Raw genomic sequence first — 12,198 nt, 5'->3', positions numbered from 1 at the left:
TAAAATATATTCAAAGTAAGGAATTTGTATGCAGAAGTAAAATGAATACGAAAATAAATATATACAGTGACGATCTTTATGACAGATCAAGGCAAATGGGGGGGGGGGGCATTTGACAAGCTGCCGGCTTCCTGTCCTCATCAAAGCCACTAGGGTTAGTGGCCTCTCAGGTAAATTAGGATAGTCAACACAAGCCCTAGGATCATATAATGATGGGAGACCAGGAACTGGAGTCCATCTGACTCTGAAGTATTTTATGACCTCCCATAATAGATGAGAGACACCACTGAGCTACAGGGAAACCATAAGGCATTGTAAGGAACCATAAGGTAAGGAACCATAAGGTAAGGAACCATAAGGTAAGGAACCATAATACCACTGGTATTCAAACATCAACACAAAACACAAATCATCACATAATAATTAGAGCATTACACTGATGATAAACATATGATGGCAGCACTATAAGGGTTAACAGGAATCTCTCATATGGCAAACGGCAAATTATTCTTAAACAAGCTTTCCAGTGCAGAGACTGCAAAGAAAGACATTAGAGAAGAATGATGCACATCTCACCAATGTGTCCATTTACAGTTATGCTCAAGTAATAAGAATGACATTTTGGGCCATTTTACAACATAGGCTAAATGTTATAGGAGTCTATGCAAGTCTCAGGTAAGTTATTCAAGTAAATGCCATAAGGTAACATCTTACAGATAAATGAGAAATTAATGAAGATAATATAGTATTGTTATAATGAATGATCAACCATTAAAATATAGAAATCTTGGAGGGCAAAGAAAATAATCAGGATGAAATGGAGTTTCAATGAAATATAAAATAATACTTAAGGCATAATGAGTGTGAAGTTACAGGATGAGAGCTATGCTCGTCGTGTCCCGTTTTCCCATTACGCTCTGCCGTATAACTCTCTGCTCTTTGAACACTACTGACGATTTTGGCTTCCACCACCACCTCACTTAACTTGTTCCAACCGTTCCAATCATCTGTGTGTGAGTGTAATTACCTAAGTGTAGTTACAGAATGAGAGCTATGCTCGTGTCATGCCGTCTTCCCGAGTACTGTTTGTCGTATAACGCTTTGAAACTACTGACGGTTTTGGCCTCCAATATCTTCTTGCTTAGCTTGTTCCAACCGTCTACCACTTTGTTTGCAAAAGAAAACCTTCTAATACTTTTTCAGCACCTTTGTTTCCTGAGCTTGAATCTATATCCTCTTGTTCGTGAAGTTGCTGTTTCAGGAATTCCTTTTTTGACAATTTGGTTGATTCCTACTATTATTTTGTAAGTGGTGATTATATCACCTCTGCTTCTTCTTCTTCTTCTATCTTCAAGTTGAAACTCTATTTGGTTCAACTGTTTTATTTCTTCCTAGCCCCTTGAGTAATTTTTCCACTTCGTCTTGAGACACCTCTATGTACGCTACGGTTTTCTCTGGAATTGGCATTGTGACTGGTTCTCTAAAAACCACAATTTGCACAAACACATTTTGAAACTGTTCATTTAGTGTTTCACACATTTCTTTTTCATTTTCTGCGAATCTGTTCCCAAGTCTCAATCTCTGGATTTTATCCTTTACATGCAGCTTGCTTTTAATGACTTATAGAAAAGGCCTGGATCTGTTTCACATTTGTCCGCAACCCTTTTCTTAAAGTTCCTTTTTGTCTCTCCTCACTGGTGTGAATTTGTTTCTTGCTTATTTGTAGTGGTAGTATGTTTGAGGGTTAGGCTTCTTATATTGTACCCATTTTCTTGTCTTTCCCTCTCTGGCCCTCTCACAATTTCTATAGAACCAATCTTGCTTTCCAGTTCTGCATCTCTGCTTTGGTATAAACTTTTTCATGTCTTTATTGCATATTTCACAGAATGTGTGTGTGTGCAAAAGAATTTGTGTGCATGTGTGTGGGTAATTACCTAAGTGTTTTTTTTTACGTATTATGAATTTGTGTGTGAACATGTGTGCATAGAGATAAAATTAACATTAGCTGAAGAAATGACTGCCAACTGGATGAAGAAAATGGGAAACTTAATTAAGTAAACTAGGATATCTTTGCTATGGGGGCCCAAGTGCTTCAAGACACTGGTTAATCACTGAACAAAAGGTGAAGGTGGGAATGCTTCCCAAGAAAACAAAAATAAAAAAAAACACCAGCCACTTACAATAAAACACCGCAAATCAATTTAGAGACCAAATTGAAAGAAAACCAAATGTAATTAGCAATAATTAAAATGTCAGGAGTGAACACTTTAGTAAAAATGATCTTGCACTTGTACAAATTATATGTTCAACACTCTGAATTAATAATACTGTACTTGTAAGCTCCTATTTTATCATGAAAGAAGCAAATGGGAATCGCCAAAATATTTTATAAAGTTTAGAAGGCAGTCACAGAACTACTTTGTGAAAATACAACACTGGGATATAATTTTTAACTGTATACTAAAAGTTTATATATTCTGAAGGATTTAAAAATGTTAATTTGCAGCCCATCCTCCTGTTTTGGTAGTACTTATAGTAATGATGAGGACCATAGTACATATAGCGAAATACAACACAATTAGAGAGTAGAAATCTGTACTATTGAATATGGACAAACTGGAAAGGGTTTTGTATTTATGTTGCAAAGAAAACCTAAACTAACCTTCCTAGTCCTAATACACACTATCTGAGGCCTAATATAGTGTGTGCAATACTGGGCCTAGGAATATTTAAGTTTGTTTTTTAGCGTTATTTTTTTGGATTCTATAAAATGAATAGTACAAAGTTCTACTATCTAATTGCTTAGTACATCAATATTTGAACTATGGTGAACATGGTTAAAAAAATTCAATTTAAATAGGAAGATGGGTTCTAATATGGGAAATGAACATGAATAATAAAAATGCTAGAGATGGAGAAATCACCCCTATGGAAAAAGAACCACAGAGGAACGAGTGGGTAAACACAGGCATAGCCCTTATGCCTTTCACCCGTTTCATAAAAAATTGAATTTAATGATAAGCAACCTAAACTACTGTTTAAAAAGTTTTTTTAGCATAAATTGCAAGTATCAGTTCAAAATATGAAACACCTCAAGATGTTTCATAAAAGCAAACAAGCAAATAAAAATACAAAAATATTTTCAAATAAGTATTGTACTTGAATATTGCACCAAAAATAATGCAACACAAAAGAAGCCTTCTGTAGCCTTACACAGTAATCATTACTCTAAGACAGCCACTCCACCAAAGAAAGTTATTAGTGTGTGGCAAAATAAAACACAGTACAAACACTTCTAAAAACAAAAAAGCATTGTCTGCAGCAGAGCAGGTTATGATGCTGTATTACCTTTTTTTAAAACAGAAAAGAGAAAAAGGCATTTAAAAAGAAGCACCATCAACCCACCCTCACCTTGAATGAGAGCATATGGCACAGATCCTTCGTAAACTGGGTCATTTCTAGATCCTGTGAACGCACGAGGGACAACACAAATGAGCACAGTTGGGGATGGAGGGGGGGGATGGTGATGTAACTCAAATAGCATACAAACAGTTCCCGAGGTTTTGTCGAGCAATGTGCTTGAAATTTTAACGATGAAAATTCGCTTCATCTTCAATACTCTGCGTGATGTGTAAAACTTAAACCAATCAAGACTAAATTTGTCTCTGTACATAATGATTCCAATTAGAAGTATCCAGAACAGCACAACATGAGAATTAGGTTGTTTTGAAGGAAACTTAACGTGTAATTTCTTCAAAACTTTAACATGTACCAAGACAAAAATCTAAAATTTAGGTCAAATAAAGAAAACTTATTATCTCTGACCCATTATCATCAGCACTACTCAAAAAACCCAGTGTTGAATGTAATGAAACGTCATTTTCTGGGTGAGACCTGAAGGCTCCCCGGGAGCTATACCAGTCTGATTAGATCGTGGCAACTGTCAATCGATGGACTCCTACCTACCGGGGACCACGAGCCAAAACCTGGCCCCCTCAGAGAGGCACGAGGAGCAATGGCCTAAAGACACCCCCTATGTAGTTGGAAGCAGTCTATGTCTGCCATCTACCAGGTCAGGCACCCAGAAAGGTAGGAATCCAAAAACAAACTACAGCTGGTTAAAAATTGCAAACCGAAATCCAAATGAGCAAGTAGAACTCCCCAATCCATACAGAAGCCATCAAGCATTACGTTACCACAGCCACAGCGTCGCTGTCTATGTAGCTTCCCCATCCCTGGGGGGGGGGAAGGGCCCAGACCTCGTGCGCTGGCTACCCAATCCCAGTTCAGAGGCTGAATATAAAAACACCGACTGGAAAGAGGGAGGAATGCTGGGGAGCCTCCGGGCCTCACCCAGAAAATGGCGTTTCATTACATTCAACACTGGTTTTCTGTGGAGAGCCCCTTCGGCTCCCTGGAGCTACCTAACCAAAAATAAAGTAAAAGAGAGACTTACCAGGGAGGCAGCAACCACTCGCTCCTCAACTCGAAGTTGAGACAACTGGCTGCAACCTGCGACCCAAGGCTACACACGTCCGAGAAGGACCAGGCACATTAACGAGGTATCATGCGGCCAGGACCCTGTTCAACCTCCAAAAGCCCTGTGCCCGAATGTCAGCCCAGGACATATTACCAAAAACAGCAGTCAAAGCCACAAACTTACGAACGTCGTGGGCACAGGGGTAGACTACAGGCTGGTTGGACTGATTAATCCTGCAGACGACCTGGGAGACTTGCAGCGGCTATGGTAACGTCAGGCTTGTTCGCTTGTTTTCTGATTGGGGAGTTCTGCTTACTCGTTCGGCTTTTGGTTTGCAATTTTTAACCAGCTGTTGTTTGTTTTTGGATTCCTACCTTTCTGGGTGCCTGACCTGGTAGATGGTAAGACATAGACTGCTTCCAACTACATAGGGGGTGTCTTTAGGCCATTGCTCTTCGTGCCTCTCTGAGGGGGCCAGGTTCTGGCTCGTGATCCCCGGTAGGCTAGAACTCCATTGATTGACTGTTGCCATGGTCTAATATATATACACATCAGCCCGGTATAGTTCCAGGGAGCCAAAGGGGCTCTCCACAGAAAACTTCACTAAATCCAAAATGTAATATCTCTGACTTCATAATTATTATGAGTTTATAACTTCTAACTTAGTTTTTTCCATAGATTCAATACCATTCAAATTTTGTGTCTACAATATTTGTATTGACCCTGATTACTTCCACAACTTAATGATTCATCCCCCTTGGCTTCGGTCACAGGTTTACAGCCACAACGTAATGACCTTTGGATTCAACTTTCCTCATAATCTCTGTTTCATAAATTGTTATTGCTTCCTGGGAACTTACTATCTTCTGAGTGTATTAGCTATCCACTCCAGGCCTAAGAATAAGCCATGTGCTTAATATCTACCAATGCCTTCATCAAGCAGAAGACGCCCATGCCCATGTCGTTTCTATCTTGAGGTATGATTAATTCATGCCTCTACCTGTCCTCAATAGCTTTTATACTGCTCATTTTCTACATGAATATTGCAACTGTCTCATATTCAAGGTACAAAACTATTAATATTCAAAAATCAAAATGTAAAATATAAAGATTCTAAATACCATTATTTCACTATGTACTGTACTTCCATTAACTACATTACTTTTAAGCTTCTACTATTTCCACAAATATGAAATTTTTACACAACACTAAGGAAATAATTATAAGCACTCTCTGTAATTACACAATCTTCATGAATACTAAAAGGTTCTGTAAAATGAAGTTTAAATATTGAAGAGAGAATTTATTTGTGACAATGATGAACATGACTGGACTGCTGAAGATTCAGCAAGCACTCAAGTCAATAGAGCAGTGAAATGTAAAGCTGTCACTTTACTGGTAAAGTTGTCACTCTACCAGTGACTTCACTGGTGAAGCAGACACTTTACCGGTGAAGCGGACACTTTACCAGTGAAGGTGTCACTTTACTAATGAAGCAGCCATTTTTAACCCATAAACGGTTCAGTTCCACATTGTGGTGCACACGGGGAGAAATAGTAGTTCGGTAACTTAAGTACTTAGTGTACATAGATGCAGTTGGTGTTTCAAGTACAGGAGGTAATTGCAGATAGTGATTGGAGCTATTTAATTGTTGATGGTGAAGTGACCACTTTACTTGTGAAGAGGCCACTTTAATGGTGAAGCGACCAGTTAACTGGTGAAGCGACCAGTTAACTGGTGAAGCGACCAGTTTACTGGTGAAGCGACCAGTTTACTGGTGAAGCGACCAGTTTACTGGAGAAGCGACCAGTTAACTGGTGAAGCGACCAGTTTACTGGTGAAGAGACCAGTTTACTGGAGAAGCATCCACTTTAATGGTGAATTGAAGTATACTAAAAGTTCAAAAAGCACTACTTTTATCATTTCATTCTAGTCATCATCATCATGTTCATACATACCAGTAATAATTTACAAGGGCTTCATCAAGTTCAATGAAGGAACTGCAAGGGTTGATGACAAATATTTAATGATGTGGTTAGGTGAAGGGAAAGTAATATGTAATAACTCCAGAAAAATTGAGTCACAGGGGAGCAAGAGGAGAAATTTAATATTTAATTTACAAAGTGGTTTAGTAGTAAATCCTTTACTTGAAATAATTCTGTAAGTATAAAATGTGACACACTAGACAAGAGAATGATAATAAATACAGTGTTGATAAGGTGTATGAGTTAGGATGCGAAAATGATTTATAGCGTGCAAACTGAAAATTTTATGAATCGTATAAAGGTGTACAATTAATGCGGCTAGCTAAAAAAATAAGGAACAGAAGTTTAAGGATGTTTATATTAAGTCTAAATGATGACAATAATAAATGGACATTAATCCAAAGTTGATTAAACATCACTCGATCATTTTTGCCCACTGGGAATAATAATATTAAGCTAAAGCATATGGATGTTAGGATATACTTGCACAGCCAAAAATCACTGCAAATTTTCATCTTATTGAATCCCTGAATATGCACTGTGTTAATACACTGAACAATGGAATGGCAACATCACTGAAGAACTAGTCACTAAACAAAATTAATGTTTTACTGATAATGCACACATGTTAGGTGGAAGTTTCGATTCACTTTTCTCCCCTCTAAGTTGATACAGTATATGGGAAGATTTTAATTAAAGTGAAACTGATAATTAGATAAAAAAAAGAACATGATAACTCGTGATGTAAAATGAATGTGTCTTTCTAAAACCAATTTCTAACATTAATGTATAAAAATACATCATGAATAATACGGCGATAGATACCACAGAGGAAAAAAATGTCTTGGACAAACAGATGAATCCTAAGAGGCTTCATTACTTCCTCCAGTTACCACCTCTCCTACCTTATGACCCCTCCTCTAAATGACCCTTCACCTTTCCTGAGTGATGATGATAACTAAGGAAGCTGTGTCAGACCTACATTGAGACAGAGGTCCTAATAATAATAAGCTACTGAGGGAAATGCAAATTAAAAACAAGCATATACTGATATACAGAGCCACCCAGCTGCCCCATAATATCCTTAAGAGTGGAAATCCACTGCAGTCAGTGGTTATTTATAAAAAAAAATTTGTCTTACCTTGAAATAGAGTGTGTGACAGAGATCCTTGATGAAGTGTGACATTTCGATGAGCTTTTCACGACACATGGGGAAAGATGCAGCTGCTGTATAACACCGTGCAATGTTTGTACAGACCTGAACAGCAACATCACTGGGTTTACTGCTGGCATTAAGTACACCCACACACCTGTTATAGGCACCTTGGAGTACCTGAAAGATACACAAAAGACAACTTATGCAATACGTTCATTAGTAACAAATATTAAGGAAAGTATAGACACCGAACCCATACATCTGAAAATGAAGAAGTGATAATGTTTTCGGTCCATCCTGGACCATTATCAAGTCATAATGGTACATGACCAACCAAAATCTTGTCAATTCATCATTTTCAGATTCATGGGTTGGGTATTTAACTTTCAGCCACATTACTGTGGCTCATCATCTGCACAAGTATCATAATTCTAACCTGCAGGTAGACTTACATTCCACATATGGATAGTGGCGACACTTTCCCCCCCCCCTACCAATATGTGGTGCTATTCGTTTACATCTTTAAAAACAGATTAATCTATGCTTCACAACAAGGGTTTAATATATTTGCCTGTGATGCAATATTAATAACAATAGTCTTCTTTTACAATGTTACTCATTTTTTCACATGGTAAAATGCCTCCTAACTCAACTAAAGTAGGAAATGAGGTACATAATGACAATGCAATGATGTCTATACATTCCAATGCTGCTTCTCATAGCAATCAAGGCAAATTCCAGTCAATTTCATTCATAATCTTCCTTAATTAATTGTTTCCCTTATTAATTTCACATATTTCTTTAAAAAATACAATGTGAAATTTCTAAACAATTTTTTTTTTAGATAAAATAGACAAAATAACCAGAAAGGTTAAGACAAAGTTATTTTATGATCCACCTCAAGTCCCTTTTCTCTTCTTAGTTCCTCAGCATTAAGCGCAGAGCAGTTAATGGTGTGGTAGGTGAGCTCAGCCGCGGCTGCAAGAAGTGATGTCTCTTTACTGAAGAGTTGATCATCATCGGCCTCAAACTGGATGGTCTTGATGAGCATTGGATAGCCAGAATATTTGTATGGTGCCAACACTGTAAGTAGAACATGCCTTAAGTTTCGTGAACATGAAGCAATAGTATGGTAGGTACTAATGATTTAATGATTGGAACATGCTTAACTACCCGGTACGTATAGAAAGGATAATCGAATCACCTGAATGTACACCAAGCAGGAACACTGTAAAAAAAACTTGTGTCAATTTATCAAATACTTTTACAGTTATAATACACATATGGTACACCACTCAGAAGATAAATCCGAGTCAACTTAAAATGAAGGAAAACTGTTACAAGCGAGGAATTCCTTGGGAAGACTATTGCAAAAGATAAAAAATGTGTCTGCCATTAACAGTAAACTGTAGTGGGGCAAACCAAAATAGTAAAGTAGCCAATTCAAAGCAATATATAAGAACCTATAAGATAAGATAGCTCAAATAGAACAAATTAAAATACAGGCTATTAATGAGCATATTATATACAGTACCTCACTAAGGCATGCATTATCCTTTCATTATACACAACCTTTCACCAACTGACCAATTCAAATATGCTTTGTGTAATTATTATTAATGCAATGTGTGTAAAACCTTTATGTATTTGCACAATTATGTCACACCTTTCTTTGCCCCCCTTCCCCCCAAAACAAAATTGGATAAAAGTGGTCACCATTATTACCATCTCACCATAATTTACCACATAACTGACCACCACCACCACCATTATTGCTACATCACTATTCATCACAACCATCATTACCACATCACTGTACATCAACATTACAATGCCTTACAAAAATAGTTATTTTTCAAATTAAACGTCTGATAAAAAAAACTTACCATCCTTATACCGTGCGAAGAGAATGCTTTGGGTTCGGATTACTAGAAGGATATTCTTTGGGTCAGGTCCATCAACTGCATGTGCTGACCGACTACATAGGAATTCATAGGCTTTGTTGACCTTTTCAAATTTATCCTAAAAAGAATATAAAATTGATTAGGAATATTTTAAAATAAACTTTCTACAATTCATAACACTAGATGAAACTTAATGATTTCATTCTTGATTTTCTCTTTCAATAAGGAAACCAATGCAGACTTCCTTCACATTCAATGAGAAGCAAAAATATTTGTCTGAAAACCTGCTTACTTGGAAAGTATATATTTGATTAAATCTACTGTTTACTTAATACAGTAATGTATACATTAATATACAGCATGTAAAATTTCTAGGTTCAACAGCATTAGATAAAATACAAATTAAGCACAGAAACCCATTACCCTTCCATCAGGATTCTTATCTGGATGGTACTTCTGAGCAAGTCTAAAGTATGCTTTCCGAATCTTAGCATCATCATGTCGAGAATCAAGTTCAAGGCCCAACTCTGTGTAAGCATCTTCAACAGTCATTGATGACGGCTGTTTCTCTACTTCACTCTGCCATGCTGCCAAGACTCTCTTCAACAAGGCCACCTGTTATGTGGAATATGCACATTAGCATTTGTGTACGATGAATGAACGATCGATGACACCTCTGAAGAGATTGTATTCCAGTGAACTTGAGGGTAGGAGTGGAGGAAGGCCAGAGCGGACAACACATGTAATTCCATAACGAACGTGACTGGGTGCCGGCTGTTTGAAGGACCTAATGTACTTGTTTGTATTGTATATGTGAGCTCATAAAGAGCACTGTACACCTGGTCTTATGGAATGGAGAGGTGTTGCAATGCATAAGTGGTGGAGTATGGTGGTGCTACTTCAGCCATGAATCTTCTAATAGGGCTACAGTATTAAAAAGGATGAACGAGTACTATTTTTAAATATCTATGACTTTCTACCATTATTTCATTCCTTCTTCTTCTTTGAGCTAGTGCTGCCCCATCTCAATGAATTATGAAATGGGGTATGATGATGGGATGTGGAGGTGTAGAGAACAGAGTGGACCAAGTCACACTACAGTGGGAGTGTAGATCTGAAAAACTAAATTGAACCAATTTACTACCAGAAAAGCTGCGAATAATTATAAAAGTTCATATAAGTACACTACTATTAGAATACTCTATATAACTATTGCTCATAATAAATTAAGAAAACAGATTGATTGACAGAGCTAACAGAAAGCCTGCTCAATTAGAACTGTCTACAAAAGTGGGCCATTTAGTAACTTCAACAACATACACATATTACCCAGTGTAAAATAAAACTATTTTCAGAGTGATACTTACTGGGTCTTTGATTGGCCAGTCTGGGAAGCGATCAATATCACATAAATGTTTCAGGTAGTAAATGTCACAGAAGAGTTCATGTTGCAGCTGTGGGTATGTGATGTGTGGGATGGCACAGTACTGGTAGAGGGCGCGGGTGTTACTCATCAGACGAGGAGTGAAATCTGCTAGATGTGAAGCCAACTTTTCAATCATGTGGCGGCGCATTTCATTACTCCAAATTACCTAAAATAAAAGTAATGGATAAGGTAATCAATGTGCTGGAGAGAGGGTAATAAAAAAGCTGATAAGAATTAGGTAATCACACACCAAAATACATAGTAATCAAAAGCTATTTACCTCTGGGGTGTCAAATTCTCCCAAAAAGATCTCAGCAAATTTATCAGCACCATAGTTCTCAAGGTAGCAGACCATGGCCTCAGGAAGGATCTGGCCCAGAATACTTTGATGCATGATGTCTCCACCTGGGTTCTGTTCCAGCAGGGTAAGGAAAATTATTAATACATACCCAAATAAGAGTAAAATGTGCAGACCACTGTATAACAGACTAAAAGATTACTCCCTCTTGTAGGTTTTCAATCACTGAATATCCTTCACAATTTAATTATTCATTAGTGTAATACAAAAATACTCTTTTTTTAATTGTTACAATTCTGATACTTTACCTCTTCTGCCCTGAATGACTGCTGCATGTGTGACATGTGGAGGAATCGTCCAATGGGCAACACATTCGATCCCATATACATGAGAATGAAGTAAAATACTCCTGTTGTGTACACTGTTGAAATGTTTGGATTGTCTTGCATGATCTCCACCAATAATGTGGAAACCTAAGTAAAGCAGAATAATGTACTTTATTATCTTGCATAGATAATAAACTTAACAAAGAATAAATTGTATATATTTAATAGATTGCCATGATAGATTTAGGTCAACAATCTAATTTAAGAATAAAATCATAAAATCAGTTAAGAGTATATCAAAGTTAAATGATTGCAACTATCATATAGATTACTTTAGAAACACTATATAAATTATTTGTTAGAACTAGATATTGTGATCCCCCAAAGGTAAATGAGAAAGGCATCTCAAGGCCAGCATAACTCAAGATATGAAGAGGGTGGTGTAAATAGTTCAGGGGTCTATGAATACAGGTTGCTGTAATGAGTAAGTAGAGGCAGAGTAATGAGCAGCATGAATGTAATGAACATGGAGTGTTGGTGGTGGTTTGTAGTGGTGGGAATGTGTATATATACATATTTTTTTTTTTTTTTAGAATATACAATGGCAAAGATAAACTCACCTG

The 12,198-nt window shown here is 37.1% G+C and overlaps 1 protein-coding gene across 6 annotated transcripts in view; it reads right to left on the bottom strand.

Moving 5' to 3' along the window:
- The window catches only part of Rme-8 (receptor mediated endocytosis 8), a 56,954-nt gene that overhangs the window by 18,156 nt on the left and 26,600 nt on the right, over positions 1-12,198 (bottom strand). For all 6 annotated transcript variants that reach the window (XM_069321178.1, XM_045755133.2, XM_045755135.2 and 3 more), the window contains 7 exons: positions 11,558-11,722; positions 11,232-11,363; positions 10,893-11,117; positions 9,949-10,140; positions 9,508-9,643; positions 8,520-8,704; positions 7,607-7,798 (listed from right to left, as the gene is read on the bottom strand). In XM_069321178.1, the coding sequence (XP_069177279.1) occupies positions 7,607-7,798; positions 8,520-8,704; positions 9,508-9,643; positions 9,949-10,140; positions 10,893-11,117; positions 11,232-11,363; positions 11,558-11,722 (1,227 nt within the window). The remainder of the gene's footprint in view (positions 1-7,606; positions 7,799-8,519; positions 8,705-9,507; positions 9,644-9,948; positions 10,141-10,892; positions 11,118-11,231; positions 11,364-11,557; positions 11,723-12,198) is intronic.

Source organism: Procambarus clarkii, chromosome 9 (assembly GCF_040958095.1).
Source record: "Procambarus clarkii isolate CNS0578487 chromosome 9, FALCON_Pclarkii_2.0, whole genome shotgun sequence".
Lineage (NCBI taxonomy): Eukaryota > Metazoa > Arthropoda > Malacostraca > Decapoda > Cambaridae > Procambarus > Procambarus clarkii.
This window is presented reverse-complemented; position numbering and strand designations above follow the sequence as displayed.